Source organism: Berkeleyomyces rouxiae (genome assembly GCF_048999995.1).
Source record: "Berkeleyomyces rouxiae strain 22BRR77 chromosome Unknown BrBRR77_ptg000012l, whole genome shotgun sequence".
NCBI classification, from domain to species: Eukaryota; Fungi; Ascomycota; class Sordariomycetes; order Microascales; family Ceratocystidaceae; genus Berkeleyomyces; species Berkeleyomyces rouxiae.
Window position 1 is genome coordinate 2,103,666 of NW_027396502.1, and position 20,076 is coordinate 2,123,741.

The window sequence follows — 20,076 nt, forward strand, 5'->3', positions numbered from 1 at the left end:
TTGTCTTGAAACAATGGTTCTTGCCGAGCGTTCACTGCATATCTGACTCAGATAATTAGCCATCACTTGCGTATATGTAACTTTACCATCATGCTGGTAACTATGTGGACAAAAGAAAGAGCGTCTGAGTTTCATGTCTTTCCTTGGTATATTAACTAGACTGCGATGTCCCAGCAATAATGCATATCCACATATGTATACATCAGAAGCATCCTTATCCCATTTCTCCGCTATCTTTTCTTCACAATCATTCTCTGGCTCCAGACAATGCCCTTTTGTTTCGGACCTCCGGAAACCAGCCGTCTTGACCCCACGATCAATGTCCGCTGCAGGAGGCACGTGAGGGACTGCAATGTAACGTCTATAGCAACCGCTCATTCAGCTAGCTGCTGGTTGCGCTAGCCATGTGTACCTACGCGGCTTCTCTAAAGCCATGTCTCCAACCACCACCCTTAGGCCTTGGGAATCAGATTGCGCTCTTGCAGAGCGGCGACAATGTCGATGACACACTCCTCAACAGACTTGAGGTCGGTGCGGATAGTAATCTCGGCGTTCAAGGGCTCCTCATACGGTGCCGAGATACCAGTGAACTCCTTGATTTCGCCAGCACGCGCCTTCTTGTACAGGCCCTTGGGGTCGCGCTGCTCCGCGACTTCGAGCGGTACCTGGACAAAGACCTCGATAAAGGGCAGCGCCGAGTCGCCGGCTTGCGCAGCCTCGTGGAGCGCACGAGCCGAGTCGCGGTCGGCGCGGTAGGGCGAGATGAACGAGGTGATGGCAATGGTGGCGGAGTCGGCAAACAGCTTGGCTACCTCGCCGATGCGGCGGATGTTTTCGTTGCGGTCGGCCTCACTGAAGCCAAGGTCTTTGTTCAGGCCGAAGCGCACGTTGTCGCCGTCCAGGCGGTACGCTGAGAGGCCCAGGTGCAAAAAGTGCTGCTCAAGAGCTGTCGCAACCGTCGACTTTCCGGAGGCCGACAGGCCGGTGAACCAAATGGTAAAGCCTTTTTGCTTGCGCAGAGTCTCGCGCTCGTCGCGCTTGAGAGAAGGGTGCCAGGTGATGTTGCTGCAGCGTGAGAATTGGTTAGCCGCGACTCGAGCTGGAGGGGGGAAATAAGGGTGGGCAGCTCCAAAATAGTCTTCAAGCCGGCCGGGGCTTTACGCACGTAGACATTGTGGATGTTTGTGTTTAGACAGCGGCAAAGATGGCAAAGTACAGGCGAATGGAACAGACAGAACAAATCTCAAAAGAAGAAACAGACCAAGCAGCAAAAGCTACGCCATTGTCCCTTTTATGGCTGCTGGACCGCACCTCCGAGAGAAACAACCAACCACTAGGAGAAATGACGTGCTAAGGGAGTCTGGCGGGGCACTCCTTGCGTGCATTTTAATTTATTGAATTAACACTTGAGCTGGGAGTTTTTTTTTGTTCTTGTGCGCCACCTGGCTTGATCATCATCTACAAGTAACAGCTATTTGTACTCTCACTGTCTGTTGGTCACTTGTACTGCCGCCCATTGTTTGGGCGCGCTGCTTTTCCCCGGTTGTCTGGACTTGGGGGCGTGGAGCTCAGATTTTCCCCTCCAAGCTCTTGATTCGCTATTGTTCCCCGGCCCGGGCCTTTAGAGCGTTGGCTGTCTGTCTCCTCGCACTGACCAGGGCTCTTCGGGTTTCGGGGGGGCATACAGTGCCCTGTTCGGCCATGGTGTCAAATCAACTCATACAAAGCGCCGTTGCATCGCGGGGAGATACAAGCACAAGCTCCCTACCTGCCTGTCTCGACATTCACCTTATTCGCCCTCATTTATGCACTGCTACAATTGGGACCTGTATTATATGGCTGTACAAGTGACAGAATCTCTGGCCTCTCGTTGTCTACTTGACTTCATTCTAGTGTTTCATCCGTCCTGGCGTGTTTATTCCATGAACCGCGGCATATACTTGATTGCATGCATAATGGTTAGCTTTGCTTGAATACAAAGGGAAAGTCTGGTAGCAGAAACTTACGTTGGCCCATTTAGGCTGGATAAACAAAGAGTCCGCATCTGCAACGACCTTGCCCGGGCTTCCGTCCTTGGGAAGGGTCTCGATGACCGACTTGACAAATGCCTTGCGGCCATCCAGCCGCTCAATCTTTGTTTTGACGACGTAGAAGCTATCTGCCTTGGCGGGCGACCGGTAGTTAATGTTCAAATATGCTGTCACCGCCATGCGCTGCGGCATCTTGGGAATACAACAGAAGCCCGACTGCTCATCGAGGACAGTAGCCAGGAGGCCGCCATGCACAATGCCAGGGTGGCCGCACAAATCGTGACCAAAGTATATCACCGTCGTGGTCTCCGTGCCAGTCTTGCTCCGGAAAGTCACGGGCACCGTGGTCAACAGCTCAGGTGCCTGAAGAGACTTGGCTGTAAGGTTCTGAGCACGCACCTTGTCAGGAAGTTGCAAGTGCGGGCGAGTCTCGGTGAGATCCGTATCAGCACGCAGCTTCTTCACTAGTGCAATTTCGTCCATTTGCCTTTCTATCTCCCGCGCAGCCTCGTCCGCCGGCTTGTGACGCAGCAGCCCTTCTTTGTCCGAGTAGAAGCTGAGGCCCAGTGCCGAAGCCGGAACAGTAGTGGCCATAGTAAGCAAGGCGCCGAACCCCACGGCGAACGTGGTGTAAAAGCCAAAGCCAAGAAGTCGGAACAGGAGGACGGCCTTGGGGTTACGCTTGCTAGAGCCCGCGGCATCTGTCCAGAATAGTTAGCATAATCATCATCGACTCAAGTCGCTTATGCTTACTTACTAGCAGAGCCCCATCTAGCGCCGAGTGTCTGGGACTTCAGCATTGGGCGAGCAAGCTGGGGCCGGAAGCCCGACCGCAACCCTTGCATTGCTCGCATCGCCATCGTGGAGTAAACAATGATTTGACTAGTTAATGAAACGACCGGCCGGTTGTGGTGGGTTCAAGTAGGAAACAAATGAGCGTGGAGAGCAGTAGTGGAGAATTGCAAAAAAAAGGAAAAAGTCCGATCACACGTACTGTGTCCCGACAGAAAAGAATGAGCGTGAGGTTGAAATCGCAAATTTCGATTGACGCCCAACTACTGGAACGAGAAAGGCATTTTGTTGCAATGCTGTCAAAGAAGTTGTGAGCAAAATGTGTGATGAAATCAGCACTAACCCTAGTAGAGACGGCAACAGCGAAGGCGGATATCTTAGGGTCATGTAACCCTGCCTACGTCTTGTTCTTGGACAACTTCGAACACAATCTCTGACAAGACAATTAATATATTCAAGTCAGCCAAATGTTTTTTTCAGTTTGGACAGTTACAACTAAGGCGTTTTGAAGTGTAAAAAATCCCGAAGAATAATTCTCCGTAATGCCTGACACTGCCAATATTCAATAACTATTGAGCTATGTATAACCGGGGGTGACATATGAAAAGCCATTCTGTACTACTCACTACATCCTTCAAGTACAAACATCGTGATACCATGAGAGATTCACTGGTTACATATAGATCAAATGAAATACAAAAGTCCATTAGCAAACATCACACAACCGACCAGTGCGGAGAATTAGAAACACACTGCCGTATCGACTATAAAGAAGGTAGGTACCCTGGGAATCACAAGTTATTGCCGTTCTAGAGAAAACAGCAATGTCCACTTTCTTGAGATCTGAAGTCGCAGCCTTTATAGAACTCTGATATATTTTTCATTCTGCTAAGCGATTCTTTTATACGTCATTGGGGCGAGTAACATCAATTGGCGGTTCATAAACCGTGTTACTTTTGCCGACTTCCAGGTCCCTAACACGCAAAGTCTAAAGGCTTAGACAACAACAATCCCAGTATCACCATGTCTACTTATAAGAAATCTCTACGTGGCCGGGGCCAGAATCGATCAGCTTCCAACCGAGACTCACCTGGCTTGGGAAGCTTTGAATGGGCCCGGTCCAATGCGTGGGCCAATCCAGAGCGTGAGGATACCTTGCAGCAGGCCCGGATCAAGGGCAGAGAAAAGCTGATCGCAGATATGTATAAACAGATTGACCCCCGATCAATGGAAGTTGTAGGATACCCCGTTCTCGTTCTCCATAACACGTCTTCAGCCAGTTGATTGACTTTCATACCACGTACCTAGGGCTACTTTCACCTATCCGAGAATGAATATCGACCTTTGGGCTTGTCAGGAGACTGTGCTAAATGGTTTCAAGAAGTTCAGGACCAATATCATGTCCAGCTGAGCCAGCACAACACTGATCTAAACATCATACAAGTACGATCCAACTCCTCTATTAACATTAAACGCGCCTTGTCAACTATGAGCGTTCTGTATGCCAAGGAATCATATCTGGAGTCTTCTGAGAATACCACCCTACTTTGTCGAATACTCTGTGCCAAAACTCCAGAATCCAAGAAAATCACCTTTATCGCAAGCCAGCATCAGAAAGAAAGCCGAGCGAGGTTAAATGAAGAGGCAGATGACATCATCAGTATAACTGATAGCGAACACAAGGTTAGCCTATTCGCCAAGAAGCTTGCACCCATACTTCAAGCTCAGATCTTGAAGGTCGCCTATATGCCTCGGGCTGTTTCATTCAGCATGGACATTGGATTGTTGAAGTTCTCTACAGTTCCTGCTGGTAGCAGCCTAACCGTTCAACAATTCGAGCGGCTTCTGGAGACTCGTGGCAGCCGGCTCAAGCCAAGTCTAGATACTCGGTAAACGCATTCTCCCCATTACACCAAGGCCAACTAGAACCAATAATAATGACTGGCAATTTAGACTTGGCCCTGCCTTGTACCATGACAAGCTGCTGCAAGTAGTTGATGATTTTTACCAGGCTACAACTCGGCGCCTGTTTCACGGAGGTCTCCCTCCCAAGACATACGACGAAGAAATTTCCATGCAGACAAAAGATGGTAAACGGATAATTATTGGTATCATGAGCACACGTGAGTCAGGTGTCATTCTACCCAGTAGAATTTGGAAGACGGACGCCCCACGAAAGTTGGAAAGCATCAGAGTTGCTTGCCCGGACCAGTAAGTACACATGCATTTTACCAGCGATTCTTCAAGACTTTAGGACTGATGATGGGTAGACGTCTTGACTACGAGTTCGTACTCGAGACGAACGACTCAGGGAAAGCAGATGCTCAATACTCTAAGCTTCTGAAGGAGATCCAAGTGACAGGCGTACCGACTCACGCAGAAACACCGTATCTTATCAGGTTTCCGAAGCCAAACAGCTGCCCTGATGAGATTACCGGTACCGAAATCCGAACTACCAATCGTTTCCCCTTCAGAGATACGTACTACCAAATTGAAGTCAGTGTGGTTAGGCGATGGTCGGGCATGGGGACTGAAGGTAGTTTCAACGAATCTACCGAGGTGTCCTTCACATGTATGGATTGGTATACCAAGCTTGGAAACTGGAGCGACTCCGATGTTCAGGATCCCAGAAAGGCTGACATGTGCGAATTATTCCTTCACAAACCAACGTACGAGGAGAGTCTCTCTCAGTATCTCGACTACGCAACTGAAGTTCAACGGCTGCTAGAAAAGGCTAAAGACATGGGATCATAAGCCTTGATTGTACTTATGGTCCTTGGAGAAGGCTGACTCTATGCATGGAAGAGAGATAGTATGTTTCCAATCATCAAAATCATGCTCGATTCCTCTGTGCTCTAGACAGCTTGAAGAGTCGATGTTTAGGCTTTAGTCAGCTCATAGCACGAAATAAATAGATGGGTTGAAGGTTATGCTTGATGTTTTATTGAGAGATAAGTTGCCTAAGCGGCCTGGGGCGTTGCTTGGCCAGCCTGAGCAGCCATCATCTTTTGCCGAAGGGCTTTGGTATATGTTAGTTAGGGGGGGTGACTCTTGAAGATATGCTAGTTGAATATATTCTTACCATCTTCTACAGCCTGGACACTCATAGTCTTTTGTGTTATGATAGTCTCGAGCTCTTTAAGACTCTTGGACAGATCTTTAATTTTGAGTTCATAGTACTTGATAGCATCATCAAGATCCTAGAATGAAGCAATGTCAGTATTATCAGGTCTGGCAGCTGTAGCTATAAGGGATACAATGGCATACCTTTTCGACAAGAAATCCAGTGCCAATGTCAATCAGCACGCGCTTCTTGTCTTCAAGCATACCGCGAACATAAAGAGAGGTTGTAAGCGGGACCATGGCAGACTCGGACTCTACACCAACAACACACTGCAATTAGCCTTCAAGATGTTGGCCAGACTTCCGACAAAGGGCCTTGACGACTTTATCGATTTATAGTAGGCGCTCCAGAAATCAACGTACCCTCGGGCGCCTTGGCGCGTTCCTGAACACAGCGCAGACTCTCCTTGAATTTGGAATGGGCAGCATTGAGAGAGGTGAAGGAGGCAGACAGGTGCTCCAGATCCTCAGTGATCTGCTTCTTCAGCATCGAAAGCTGCTGGGCGTCGAGCGAGTCGACGCTGACTTGATTAGGGTTCGAGAGTGTGTTAGCCAACTGAGGCCTGCGTACCGTGGAGAACGAGGAGGGGGAGCTTACCACTCTGTCCTTGGCCTTGGGAAGACGACATGGTGGTGAGAGGGGGACGATTGGGGAGGGGGAAGGGGAGCAAATAAAAGGCTTGTGAGAGCTGATGAATGAAGCGAAGCCTGGGGTTGAAATATCTTCTTCCCGGGATGTAGTGGTGATGTCGCTGTTTTTTTCCAAGGTATATTGACTGGTACATACCTAGAACTGGCGTGGTGGGGTCAAATTGAAGTCTGTCATGTCGTACTGTGCCAATGAGAATTCAAGACGCACTGTGACACAACAATAATCAGTCAACCACATGGATCTTGGCGATTGACTCACTCCTGCCAACTCTATTGTACACGACTACAAGTATATTTAAACAAATCCAATTCTCCCTTGTCCTTATTCAAAGCTTTGCCAAGAGCTCACTTACGTATGCAGGCAATTCATCAACGCTCTTCGTCTCTTTGACCCCTAAAGATCGACACTGTACCTCGCACTGTCCCCGCTCTCGGAACGCCTTGCCAATGACCACTAGGACAGGGTATCCCACGAGGTCAGCATCCTTGAGCTTCCACGGGATGCTCAGATTACGATCATCCAACACAACATCCAAGAAGCTATTCCGTCCTAGGCTGTCACAGTGCGCCACAGCAGCTAGGCCGTCGTAGATTCTGGCGCCTTCGTCGACGATGGTCTTATCTACGACAACAGCAACCTGGAAGGGTGCAATGGCTGCAGGCCAGCGCAGACCGCGCGCATCGGTCATGATCTCGGCGATGGCGCCGATGATGCGCGTCACACCGATCCCGAAGCAGCCCATCTGCATTGGCACTCCGGGCGTGTCCTTACCGGACGGCGAAACAATGGCTGGCAGGTTCACCGTGGCGCCCATGGGCTCGGAATAACGCGTGCCTAGGTGGAAGGTGTGGCCGAGCTCGAGTGTTTTGACCAGGTTCAGATGGCCTGACGTGCAGCGAGGGCAGTGGTCGCCGGATTGCACGCGGATGAGGTTAAGTAAGCTAGTGTCCGAGCCGCTGTTGAGGTTGGTGATATTCTCAGAGGTGAAGATAGCGTTGGTAGGGTCGATTGATTCGTGGAAAGTCATGCGAGGGTCGAGTTTTGAGGCAAAGGAGGATCCAAGGCGGAAATCGACAAGATTGACGACCTTGAGGACTGACGCGTCTTGGGCATCTTCACCAGACTTCTCCAGAGCCTTTTTCCAAAAAGGAAGTGCATCCTCGATACCAGCATCAAGATCTGGGATAAGACTCTTAATGACATGGTGATTTACCCGCGACTCAACACCCGGGGCCAAGTTGACGTACCACGCATTAACAAGTGTTTTGTGGTCCTTTGTAATACCTCTCCAGACGCGAACCTCAGTGGAATCAACATGCGGTAGAACTTCCTCGGGTTCCGGCAGTCGAGTTTCAGCCAGCTCGTCATTGACGACATAGTCGCATGATGAGCAGCTAATAATGGTATCCTCGCCAAGTGAGCTTTCAACATGGAACTCGTGACTGAGACTGCCTCCCATGTCGCCAGTGCTGGCTTCGGCAACTAGGAAGGGCACTTTGATATGAGAAAAGAATTTCACATAGGCGGACCGCACTTCTTCGTAGGTCTTAAGAGCAGAGGCGGTGTCAATGTCGAAGGAGTACATGTCTTTCATAATAAATTCTCGGCCACGCAGTAAGCCATTGCGCGGGCGCAGCTCATCTCTGTACTTATTTGCTTTACACAAGGTTAGTAAATAGCTTAGGAAGTAAAGAATAATTCAGGCAATAGAATCGAGGAGTTCCTAACTGATTTGGTAAAGTCGCAAAGGCAGCTCCTTGTATGACTTAACAGTCTTAGATACAAGGTTAGTCACCTCCTCTTCGTGAGTAGGGCCAAGAAGATACGATGAATCTTTTCGGTCTTGAAATTGAAATGTCTGTGTGTGTGTTGTTAGATACGAGTGTCTGCATATAGATGGGTCTATGAGATAGCCTACTTCTGGGGCCATTGCCTGGTATCGCCCGCTCTTGACCCAAAGTTCCTTTGAAGAAATTGCCGACATTCCTAGACGAGTGCCACCTATTGAGCAATAAGTTAGATTACAGCCAAAGACATACTATTTAAGAGTATATAAACATACCAACTGACTGCATGTATATATCCAATAAGGCTTCAATCTTTTTCTGGACTCGTAGACCCAGAGGCAACATGTGGAACACTCCCAGTGTAGACTATGCACGCGATTAGTAGGTATGGAGTGATTTACAAGATGCTAGATGACATACTTGGCGCAAGAAACCAGCCTTTACAAGTTGGACATGTCCAGAAGCTACGGTAGATAGGGTTGCGTCAGATTAATCAGGCAAGTATGTGAGAGGGAGAACAGAGGGCTCTTACTATCACCAACAGCCTCAGTGATGCCACCAGTAGGCACCCACATGCTCGACAGCTTATTCCTTACGGTGGGCAGGGTCTAGAGACTTTTGTTAGTGAGAGCCACTGCCACTGCAACTTGGGCAACGAGCACACTCACTGACGAGTGGGCTCTCGTCTGGCTACACATTTTCAAGGGAAGCATTGCTGCTCTAGATTGGGCTGCAAGCCCATGGCGAGCCACAAAGAGGCTCCCGAATCCCATGATGACGTCTTATTCAGGCTGCGTGTTGTTTGGTGAGTGACGGATGTGAAGTCGCCGTCGAGGTGTCACAGACTTCCGCTCAACGACTTAAAGACGGCTCCACATTAAAGAAGTCGTGTGGTTCACGAGTGCACGTGATTGCAGCTATGTTCACGCCCCAGGGGGTGCAATCAGTTTATCGGCAGAAAAAAAGTGGCCCCACCGCCTGGCAAAATTTCAGAAAGTCTTGAACTTTTTTCTCCTTGAGCGAAGCTTTTTCTAGCTGTTCAACGCACAAGGCGACACAAAGCAGACTATTTTGTGTTGTTCCCAGCGTCTGTCCCGCCAACACCTGATATTTTCTTTGCCGAAGTCTCTTTTCTTTTCTTTCTTGCACCATGGGCAAGTTCCACAACGCCCAATCGCCCAAGGCTGCCAATGCGCAACAGCAGCGGCCGAACAAGCGCAAGGGCGACTACAACGACAGCAAGTCTCCCAAGCGCAGACGAGAGCCGCATGCTGAGACCGCGACCGTCGATAACACGCGATCACTGAAGAAGGGCTCGGGCGCGTCCCGCGAAACTCTCCTCACCGAAATCAAGGCCCTCGGCGGCGACGATGGTGATCTCGACTTGGTTCTGGACGTCGACTCTGAGTCTGAGAACGAGTATGCCGGTGGTGCTGCGGTCAACGGAAATCTGCTGGATGACCTGAAGAAGTTTGCTGCTGGTCTGGGTATCGATGCACCAGCCGACGAGGACGAGTCTGCCGTTAAAGAAGAGGCCGACGAGGGGGACGATGACGAGAGCGAGGAAGAGGAGGAAGAGAAGCCTAAGTCTAAGGCCGACTTGAAGAAAGAACAGAAGGAAAAGGAGCAAAAAGAAAAGAAGCAGAAGAAGAAGGAAGAAAAGGCCAAGAAGAAGGAGGAAAAGAAAAAGGCTGCCGAGAAAGAGAAGGCCGAGGAGACTAAGAAGGTCGAGGCGGCCAAGGCCAACGAGGCGGCTGCTGCCGAGAGAAAAAACTTCGACTCCAAGAAGTCCAAAATGGTGCGCAATACCCAGCAGAGGAAGCGCAAGACGCGCACGCTGTAATTTAAGTCTCGAAAAGCTAATATAATCATCTTCTCTGCCACAGACCTTCGAGCCCCGCGCCGACTGGCACGCCACCGAGCTAGCACCGCTCCCCGAGCCGACTTCTGACGACTTCACCAAGTACACGACCGTAATTCAGGTTCTCCGGGACCATGCTCATAACCTACTCGAAGCTGATGCCGGCCTCTACTCAACCACCATCCTGTCTTCCTCTTCACACAAGTTCCTGTCCACTATTATGGCCTCGGGTACCATGAGTGACAAAGTCTCCGCCCTCACACTGGCTATCCAAGAGTCTCCCCTTCACACTGCGCGCCCATTCGATGCGCTCATCAGTCTTGCCTCGAAAAAGAGCCGCAGCCAGGCCATTATTGCGCTGAATGCCGTTGTCGATTTACTCGGCCCTGGTCTCGTGCTGCCTGCCAATCGCCGTCTGCGTCAGTTCCGCATGCAGCCTGCGCTTATTGGCGCTCTACAAGCCAGCAAGACCACCAAGTGGAGCTCCGACCAGCCGCTACCTGCTGGCCTGACTCCCCAGCATCTTATTTACTGGTCGTACGAAGAGTGGCTCAAGGAGGCCTACTTCCGTGTCATTCAGCTTCTGGAGACGTGGGTTACAGACGAGGTTGACTACTCGCGCTCGCGCGCTATTGACTTCATCTACAACTTGCTGAAGGAGAAGCCCGAGCAGGAGGCTAACCTGCTGAAGCTTCTAGTCAACAAGCTGGGTGATAGAGATCGCAAGGTTGCCTCGCGTACTTCTCATCTCACGCTACAGATCCAGACGTCGCACCCTGGCATGAAGCCCATCATTGTCAAGACCGTCGAGCAGGAGGTTCTGTTGCGCCCTGGCCAGAGCATTCGTGCGCGATACTATGGTATCAACACCCTTAACCAGACCATTCTAAGCACCAAGGAAGCCGAGGTTGCCGAGGCTCTACTCAAAATCTACTTTGAACAGTTCACAATCCTACTAAAGAGCGGCGATCTAGGCCTGCCCATGAGCAACGAGGTCACCAAAGAAGATGAGTCCAAGGAAAAGCGGAAACGGGGGCCCAAAGCCAAGCCAACTTCGGTACAGGCTGGCGACTCCTCTGAGAAGCTTGTCGCTGCCATTTTGACCGGCATCAACCGCGCGGTCCCCTTTACCAGCGCCAACTCTACCATCCTGGACGATCACCTAGACACGCTGTTCCACGTCGCCCACTCCTCCAACTTCAACACCAGCATCCAAGCCCTGACACTGATACAAACGCTATCGTTTAAGCGGTCGCTGATGATGGACCGCTTCTACCGAACGCTGTACGAGTCTCTGCTAGATCCGCGCCTGATCACATCGTCCAAGCAGGCCATGTACCTGAACCTGTTGCTGAGAGCACTCAAGTCTGATGTTGACGTCAGACGCGTCAAGGCATTTGCCAAGCGCATTGTCCAGATTACCAGCATCCACCAGCCCCCCTTTATCATCGGTCTGCTATATGTGCTGCTGCAGCTGCGCAAGACCATGCCCGACCTGTCTACGCTGCTCAACGAGCCGGAAGAAACGCTTGACGATGGCGAGGAGAACAAGGATGTTTATGACGGCCGGAAGCGAAACCCCGAGTTCAGCAACGCCCATCGGACATGTCTCTGGGAGATTGTGAGTTTTTCTAGATTGTAAATGTGCTTTATGTGCTTTTCGTACTCGTGCTAACCAACTTCACAGGCTCCTCTCCTGACCCACTATCACCCCTCCGTTTCCGTCTATGCTGCGACTTTCCTCGCTGGCAGGGATCTTCCTCAGAAGCCTGATTTGGAAAGCCACAGTCTGATCCGCTTCTTAGACAAGTTTGTCTACAAGAACCCCAAGGAGAAGGACGGTTCCCACGGCCAGTCTATCATGCAGCCTCTGCAAGTTAAGAACGACCTCAAGGACATGTGGCTGCGCAGCAAGAGCACCGTTGCCAACTCCTCCACAGTCAACACCGCCTCGTTCTGGAACAAGAAGCAAGAGGACGTTGCCGTCGAAGACGTCTTCTTTCACGAGTACTTTTCGCAAATCGGCAAGGCCGGCCAAGCCGCCAAAAAGGCTGCTGCTGCTGATCTGGAAGACGATGACAACGACGAGGTCTTCAAGGCTCTTATTTCCGGCAGCGGCGGAGCCGAAGAGGACTCGGAAGCCGAGTCTGATCTGGGCATGGAAGGTTACAGCGACTCTGATGACGACGGTGAAAACAACGGCGGCGCTGCGATCGGCGATGTCGATGAGCTGGGCAGCGAGGGCGAGGATGGCGGCTGGGAGAACGGCGAGGGCGTTGCGCTCAACCTGGACTCTGATGACGAAGAAGGCGGGGACGACATATTCGGCGATGAGTCTGACGGCGATATGGAGGACGATGAGCCTGAGCTCCAGAGCACAAGTGCCAAGAAGTCCAGAATGAGCAGAAAGGACTTCAAGGCCCTGCCTACGTTCGCATCGGTGGACGACTATGCCACTCTAATGGAGAACGAGGAGGACGAGGACATGGGCATGTAAAAGCGAGCATGAGGTGCATATCTAAGTGGTTTCAATCCTCTCTTTCTTTGTTATGTTGTTTGTACGTTTTCATTCTGTTTTGGCTGTTGGTTATCATAGGGAAAGTCTATTGCGAATGTGTATACCCTTCACATTGCAGATGGCATCCAAGGGTTTTCGGTTATATAATAGAGCTATGTTATTCTATGTATAAATACAGGTAGAGGATAACTGACGACATCATTTTACTTGCTTTGCGTACGGCCATAAGTAGAAACGCCCTCTTCATTGTTGACCATGAACATCTGCAGATAGTTTTAGCTTTGACTTTTCTAAAGATTAGCTGAAACCATAAACCACAGGCCACCACAACTGAAAATAAAGTGGTAGCAGGCAGGCTTCTTGATTGATTATAGGACGGGTGCAGTTTCGGTCTCAAAGTACGATAGAAACACTTGGAACAATAGTCTTAGGGCTGCTGTCAAGTATAATTTCTGGCCCAGATTGAGGCTTGGTTTATAGCTGCAATTCACTTTCAGGCTCTACCTCAGGGCTAGGTCTTGGACGTTTTTTCCGAGAACCTCCACCTCCGCAAAGACGGTCATGATTGTCGGTTTCACAAACAACGCCAAATAAGTGCTTCTCGTCATCACGACAAGTGATGTAAAGTGGCCTTGCCCGTCTCATTCGGGAGGGGCCAACTTTGTTGGAAGGGATTTGTCCCGGGAAATTCGGCAAAGGCTTTCTAGCAGATTGAGAAGATGACTCCTGTGAGACTTGCCCACGAGATCTAGAAGGGGCGTCTTCAAAAATGCGATTAACATATGTTTTAAAAGACCCTCGAATAGGGGTTGGTTCGTTCGGTCCCGGAGTATGGGCTTGTACTTGCAACTCAGGATGAGTGGCCTCTCCTCGAAGCACATGTGTCGGGACTGATCCATGTAACACAGAAGTATCAGAAGCTTGGCCATATATTTCGGAATGAGCGGCCTCCCCGTGAATCACACCAAAAGGAACTGATTTATCAAGTACAGGAAAATCGGAAAAAGGAGCCAGGCTACGTAATCCGGGGTGAGGGGCACTCCCTTGTAGCACTTCAGAGGAAACAGGTCCATCGAGAACAGGGGGAAGGGGAGGGGGTGGCGGCGAGGGCGGCGGAGGAGAAGGAGGGGCGACTGGGCCCCGCAGTCCGGGATGAGGGGCATCCCCTTGGAGCACGTCAAAGGAAACCGCTTCATAGAGTAGAGGGGGAGGAGGAGGAGAGAGAGGAGGGGCGAATGGGTCATGTAGTCTGGGATGAGGGGTATGCCATTGGAGCACACGAGTCGGAACTGGCTGATGTAATACAGTGGTCGCTTCTCTATAAACTGGAATAGAAGGTGGTTTCTGGGGGAAAGGGCCTCTGTCAAGGGCCGCTTGGCATATCGGATTCGATGGTCTCAGAGGCGGTATACTTTGAGGTGCTTCCGTGTGAATCTCGAGGAAGAGTTTGTCAAAAGGAAGCGGTTCGTCTGTAGAGTTGAATGTAGTCATCTGTGTGGTTTTCTAAATCACCAAATTGCTGGGTCTGGTCTGTAAAAAACGCACGACTGTGCTAAGTGCGACAGCGCGACACTTGCAGAAATGGGAGCAGAAACAGCTTTTGGATATCTTCAACAAGGCGAGCCTCGCTACACTGGGTAGTAACAGGTTTCCAATCATGAGCAAGTTTTTCCACGTAAGTCCGGCTGTATGAGCTGCTAGTATGCTTGACTCATCCCACTACGGCTTGATGAATTGACCCTCCTACTCTAAGCCCCTGTCTAGTGCGGGCTATCGGGGTTTCAACGGCGCCGGAGCGCCGTGCTTGCGCCGTGCTTGCGCTGAGTGTAGCTTGTGTATGCTCACTGCAGCCTTGTACAGCGATCTAATATTATTCAGGATGCTGATCGTCAAGAGTTCGGGAAGCCGAAGCTCGATGGTTCTCGTAGATGTCTTGGGTTGGCCGCGTAGCACGAAAAGGATAAGAATGCCGGCGAGCATGAATGATGAATAATGTCAAAATGTTAGTGATACCCAGCGGTGTTGTGGTTTTTTTGGTCGGATGTCACCAGGCTCTAGGCCATGTAGAACATCGGATATCAAGGGAACGAACGTCATCAAGAGCAAAACAACGCCCAGCATGATTAGATATGTACCAAAAGCCCCTTAAGAGGTACCTACTTTCACATTGTTGTGCATATTTGCCCAAGCAGCGAGTGATGTCATCTTCAATAGCACGAATACTTTGTGCTATGTACCGGTACTCGTTGCAAGCATTATTATAGCCATGTCCAAAGGGGAATTCTACAGGGCCCAAGTACCGGTACATTTGTGGCAGTCTTGATGCTTGTACCACATGAGAAAGAAACCTTAAATCAGCACTAGCTTGTACTACGCTACGCCCCATTTTTTCAGGTTTGGCAGTTTCCAGAACCCTTTCAGAACGCAAACTGTGGGGCAGATCAGGGTGGAGAAAGAGTGTCAATAGCCTCCTAAGTGGGCAAGTACCGCAGGCACATAAACAGCGGGTCGTGCGCCTGGAGTAGTGATTGATTATTGGCCAAATTTTACTCCTGAAGCCCTTGAGACCATAAGTATCGCGGCAGGTACCAGTACAAAGTAGCTCCCTTCCCAAGCGGGTTAAATTGACATGAGCGCGACAAGGCTGAAGGAGTCTGAAGCTATGACTCCATGCGATTGGTCCATGGTGGCAAGGCTGAGGAATCTGGCTTGAACGGTTTGTTGTCTTTGTTTACTCAATCGAGGGCGTCTTCAATTTAGCTTCTCTACTATTGTACTACGCCTCTATTAGCCGCCTCTCTAAACGATGGTTCGACCAAGCCGAAGTCGCAAGGCTGATGCCACCAGCAATTTGACAGCCGCTGTTGCAGAGTCGGTGTCCTCAGAAGAAACTCGCAGCAACACCGGCGAGGACAAGGAATACCAAGATGCCCCCGCGAATACATCCGACGAAGACGACGAGCTCGAGTGGGACTGGATCTACGACACCGAAGATACAGACGGGAGGATCAAGAAGAGACGGCGCCCATCAAACCACATTATTGGCGCCCGGTTAGGCCAGTTTGAGTGCTGGCTAGGCGACATTGTGCTCCTCAGAGCGGATGGCCTAAGTGAGGCTTGGGCTGCTATCATCAGTGATTTCACGCTGGACGATAACGGCGAGAAGGCAGCCATTTTCGTGTGGTTCACGGGAGGCAAAGAGATTCGCAATAATGAACGCAAGAGACATGACTATTATCCTGTACGGCCCCCATGTTTGGATCTTATGGACTTCTGCTAACAGATCTTCCTCATCTCTCCAGAACGAGCTCTATATTACTTCTACTTCAGATATCAATCCTCTAGGGTCTGTGTCGGGAAAGGCCAATCTCATGTCCGAGGCCAGTTACCGGAAGGCCTTTCCCACCGGAAAGATTCCCCGTAGTTCGCCACATTATGGCAAAACGTTCATATGCCGCCGTGGCTGCAATATGCGCACGACAACATACACCAACGAGTTTGTATGGGAGAATATGTACCGCGGCTATCGTGATCTGCAGGCACTGCTGCATTTTGTTGCAGAGGGTACCAAGCTGAGCCGCAAGCCAAAGCAAGAGGCGGATACGGCGTATGCGCCTGGGGCGGAGTCTCCCACCAAGAAGAAGGCCCCGATGACCCCTCGGACGAGGAGAATAAATGCTACAGCGACGGGCGCTGGCTCCCAGCACAAGCGGTAAGTGATGGATGGTGAGGAATCCAAAACAAAAAGCTAACAATACTCTAGGAGTGCCAAAAAAGCCCTGGAGTTCACTCCTCTAGCCACTCGCATAATTCCCATGGAAACAATCCAGGCATCCCCATTTCAACAGGCTCGCACACAACTTCACGTTGCTGCGGTTCCTCTGACACTGCCATGTCGCGAGAACGAGTTTGCAGAAGTCTACTTTCATTTGGAGAAGGCCATTTCCAACGGGACCAGCAACTGTATCTACATCAGTGGCACTCCTGGAACTGGAAAGACAGCTACAGTACGCGAGGTCATTTCGAGGCTAGAAGATAGCGTGCTCAACGATGAACTAGACGACTTCATCTTTGTGGAGATCAACGGCTTGAAGATTACGGATCCGCATCAATCATACGCCCTTCTTTGGGAAGCCTTAAAAGGAGAGCGCGTGTCACCGGCACAGGCGTTGGATCTACTTGAGCGCGAGTTCAGTGCACCAAATCCGCGCCGAGTACCTTGTGTGGTGCTGATGGACGAGCTGGATCAATTGGTAACCAAGAATCAGGGAGTCATGTACAATTTCTTTAACTGGCCAGCTTTACGACACTCTCGCTTAATTGTACTTGCCGTAGCCAATACAATGGATCTTCCCGAACGAACGCTGAGCAACAAGATCAGCAGTCGTCTAGGTATGCACATCCTGTCAGAAGTCCTGTCTTGCTGTTCAGATGCTAACACAACCCTTCACAGGTTTGACGCGTATTCCCTTCCCGGGTTACAACCATGAACAGCTCATGAAGATTATCCAATCCCGCCTCGAAGGCGTTGCTGGAAATATTGTCGAACCTGACGCTATTCAGTTTGCCAGTCGAAAAGTCGCTGCTGTTTCTGGAGATGCTCGCCGTGCTCTCGACATCTGTCGACGGGCCGTTGAAATCGCCGAGTCCAACGCCAACAACGCCGTGCCACCGACGCCATCACGCACAAAATCTGGATCTGCGCCAGCCAGCGGCCGCGTCACAATCCAGACAATCCGTCAGGCCATCAACGAGGCCACATCCAACCCTATCCAACAAGCTCTACGGGCTCTACCGCTGGCGCCGAAATTGCTTCTCTCGGCTCTTTTGATTCAGCTTCGGCGTGCTGGAATCGGCGAGGTATCCATGGGTGACGTTCTGTCAGAACTTGGCGCCATGTTGCGCAGTTCTTCGGGTCGGAACTCGGAGGATCTGGTGGCCAGTCTTTTAGGCCCTGGAGCTGTCAGCCTGACACCACAGGGTACCGGGGCTTTAGCTCCGACGGCGCTCATGGCCTTCCAAGATGCCGCGCTACATCTGGTGGCAGCAGGCGTCATTGTTTTGGAGGCCCACAAGGTGGAACGGCCAAGCAAGGTACGTCTCGCGATCCCCGACGACGAGATCACTATGGCTTTCCATGACGATCCAGAGATCAAGGAGATTGGAATGTCCGTGTAAACTGGCCGTTTTCTCAAGTTTGTTTGGAGAGAACTCTCCGCTTGCGCTTTGCAAATCACGACTCTAACAGATTTCATTCTATCATGACATGAGCATTGTATAATGAACAACGGTATATCGCTTTGTTCAGTAAAAATAAATGCTTTAAATACGACAAAACGCCCTTCCTAACGCCTGTACCCTCCCATGGAAACCAAGAATCATATTATGTTGCCTTTTTTTGTGTCTCGTAATTTAGAAGCGTCTTCTCTCCAACGACGGCGTCCATACAACAGGATGTGTCTCGGGTGTCGCGTCGCTATCCTGCTTCCAGACCTTGACTGTAACGGGAGTTAGTAGGGGAACACAATGGGCAGGGCTTGATGTCGTGGGAATGTAACGTACTGGTCTTGTCAGCCTCGCCGGTGATCAGACGCATGCCTGACCGGTCGAATGTAGAGGTCATGATGCCAGATTCCGCATCCAGTGAGCCGGGTTGGGCAGTAGTATCAAGGCTCTGGTACCGGTAGCCCGTCTTCCAGTCCCAGAAGCTCATAGAACCATTATCAGCTAGAGAGATGTGTTAAACGTTGTACCCAACAAGACACGGGTAGAAAAAAAGAACTAACCTCCAGAGAACATGACATTCTCTTCGTTGACAGCCAGCGTGTTGATGATGGCATTGTGGCCTTCAAAATTCTGCATGAATGCGCCCTCAGGGCACTTCCACTGCTTGATACTGCCGGTACTACCCGTCGCAAAAGTGAATTCTTGCGGGTGCAGCGCCAGCGAACGGACGCCCTTTTTGTGATGCGTGAGCACGCCCATAGTCTTTCCAGCAGCCAGATCCCACAGGCGCACCGTAGAGTCCAGAGAGGAAGTAATGACCTGCGGATCCGAGTCCTGGCATTTGACGTCGGAGACGGTGCCCATGTGGCCGCTGAGAACGTGGATGTTGCTGCGCGTGCGCATGTCCCAGACGCGAGCAACGCCGTCGCGGCCGCCGGTGACGAGCACGTCGAGCGTCGGGTGCAGGGCCAGTGTGTACACGCCGCTGAGGTGGCCGTGGTAATGGCGGATGACCTTGTTGGTCTCCAGGTCCCAGCACTTGACCATCTTGTCCTCGCCGCACGAGAACAGGTACGGGTGGCGCGGCGAGACAGCCAGGCCGCGGACCGTGGAGATGTGGCCCGTCAGCGTCACGCGCAGGCCGCCCGTCGCCAGGTCCCACACCTTGATGGTCCGGTCGCCTGCGCCGCTGGCAAACCACTTGTTGTCGGGCTCGACGGCCAGGCTGCGCACCCAGCCCAGGTGGCCCGAGATGACGCGCATCAGCTTCCACGGCGCGTGCCAGTCGGGCTTAGGCACCTGCAGCGCGGCCGCTCTGCTCAGGCTGGTCGTGTTGTGGTTGTGGGGGCTGGCTCCGGCGCCCGGCGCAGTCTTGTCCTTGAGAACGAGGGCTGACGAGCCAGAACCTGGCACAGACGGACCCTCGAGCAGCTTCATGGGCCCGCTGCCGTTAGCGACGGCCGCTGCGGCACGAGCAGCAGAAGCGGCTCCGACCTTGCGTCTGCCGGCTGGAGCGGGCTGCTTTGCAGCAAGCGCCGGCGGCAATGTCTGGACGGCGGCATACTCGTCGCGAAATCTGACGGCAGCGGCAATGCCTTTGTCGCCCTGCTTATCGGCTGCGGGGACTTTGCTTTTCGGCGGTGCGGTGTCGAGCTTTTGGCGTTTGCCTTCTGCGCGGCCGTAGAATGTGTGGCAGACTTTCGAGTTGGCGGCGACAAGGTTTGAGAGGTTCGGTGTTGATGACGCCATTTCCATAGTGATTTCTTTAATGAGTCTCTATTTTTCGTGGTGGTATGAGACTATAATTAGGCGTAGGTGAAAAATCGCGGGGGTGGGAGTTGGGATAGAGATGCGTAACTTGGGTTCATAGACGAGGCTCGAGATGCTCTGGGAAGGCTGAGAGTAAGCTTGCTAAAAGAAAATGGATAGAAAGGCAATCAGCCAATCAAAACGTGAGCTTTAAACAGTGCGTGCGCCTTATATTACTGTGTGATGCACAGTTCCAACCCTGCTTTGCTGTATGTTTTCAGAGTGAACTAAGGGTTTATCTTCTCGTTGTGAAAGACAGGAGCAAGCGGTTTGTAGAA

At 51.3% G+C, this 20,076-nt stretch overlaps 8 protein-coding genes across 8 annotated transcripts; 3 read left to right on the top strand and 5 right to left on the bottom strand.

The window, feature by feature from the left end:
* Positions 1–452: 452 nt before the first annotated feature.
* BROUX77_007896 (uncharacterized protein) lies at positions 453–1,173 on the bottom strand (the record flags this gene model as incomplete). The annotated part of the gene is made up of 2 exons (XM_073753041.1): positions 453–1,065; positions 1,166–1,173. 2 exons carry the CDS (start codon positions 1,171–1,173, stop codon positions 453–455), a joined length of 621 nt encoding a protein of 206 aa, XP_073602189.1.
* A 742-nt stretch (positions 1,174–1,915) lies between these two features.
* BROUX77_007897 (uncharacterized protein) lies at positions 1,916–2,890 on the bottom strand (the record flags this gene model as incomplete). Its single annotated transcript, XM_073753042.1, has 3 exons — positions 1,916–1,939; positions 2,007–2,731; positions 2,788–2,890. The coding sequence occupies 3 exons, from the start codon at positions 2,888–2,890 to the stop codon at positions 1,916–1,918; spliced, it is 852 nt and encodes a 283-aa protein (XP_073602190.1).
* A 1,678-nt stretch (positions 2,891–4,568) lies between these two features.
* On the top strand, positions 4,569–5,576 carry BROUX77_007898 (uncharacterized protein; the record flags this gene model as incomplete). The annotated part of the gene is made up of 3 exons (XM_073753043.1): positions 4,569–4,711; positions 4,776–5,033; positions 5,093–5,576. 3 exons carry the CDS (start codon positions 4,569–4,571, stop codon positions 5,574–5,576), a joined length of 885 nt encoding a protein of 294 aa, XP_073602191.1.
* A 206-nt stretch (positions 5,577–5,782) lies between these two features.
* On the bottom strand, positions 5,783–6,574 carry BROUX77_007899 (uncharacterized protein; the record flags this gene model as incomplete). The annotated part of the gene is made up of 5 exons (XM_073753044.1): positions 5,783–5,841; positions 5,905–6,022; positions 6,090–6,199; positions 6,309–6,470; positions 6,544–6,574. 5 exons carry the CDS (start codon positions 6,572–6,574, stop codon positions 5,783–5,785), a joined length of 480 nt encoding a protein of 159 aa, XP_073602192.1.
* A 158-nt stretch (positions 6,575–6,732) lies between these two features.
* Positions 6,733–9,157, bottom strand: BROUX77_007900 (uncharacterized protein; the record flags this gene model as incomplete). The annotated part of the gene is made up of 8 exons (XM_073753045.1): positions 6,733–6,777; positions 6,950–8,253; positions 8,326–8,455; positions 8,516–8,598; positions 8,660–8,750; positions 8,805–8,848; positions 8,917–8,992; positions 9,053–9,157. 8 exons carry the CDS (start codon positions 9,155–9,157, stop codon positions 6,733–6,735), a joined length of 1,878 nt encoding a protein of 625 aa, XP_073602193.1.
* Positions 9,158–9,534: 377 nt separating this feature from the next.
* On the top strand, positions 9,535–12,742 carry BROUX77_007901 (uncharacterized protein; the record flags this gene model as incomplete). The annotated part of the gene is made up of 3 exons (XM_073753046.1): positions 9,535–10,182; positions 10,271–11,866; positions 11,933–12,742. The coding sequence occupies 3 exons, from the start codon at positions 9,535–9,537 to the stop codon at positions 12,740–12,742; spliced, it is 3,054 nt and encodes a 1,017-aa protein (XP_073602194.1).
* A 2,827-nt stretch (positions 12,743–15,569) lies between these two features.
* Positions 15,570–17,941, top strand: BROUX77_007902 (uncharacterized protein; the record flags this gene model as incomplete). Its single annotated transcript, XM_073753047.1, has 4 exons — positions 15,570–16,004; positions 16,066–16,475; positions 16,527–17,155; positions 17,217–17,941. The coding sequence occupies 4 exons, from the start codon at positions 15,570–15,572 to the stop codon at positions 17,939–17,941; spliced, it is 2,199 nt and encodes a 732-aa protein (XP_073602195.1).
* A 234-nt stretch (positions 17,942–18,175) lies between these two features.
* BROUX77_007903 (uncharacterized protein) lies at positions 18,176–19,744 on the bottom strand (the record flags this gene model as incomplete). Its single annotated transcript, XM_073753048.1, has 3 exons — positions 18,176–18,261; positions 18,326–18,490; positions 18,550–19,744. 3 exons carry the CDS (start codon positions 19,742–19,744, stop codon positions 18,176–18,178), a joined length of 1,446 nt encoding a protein of 481 aa, XP_073602196.1.
* Positions 19,745–20,076: the final 332 nt, after the last annotated feature.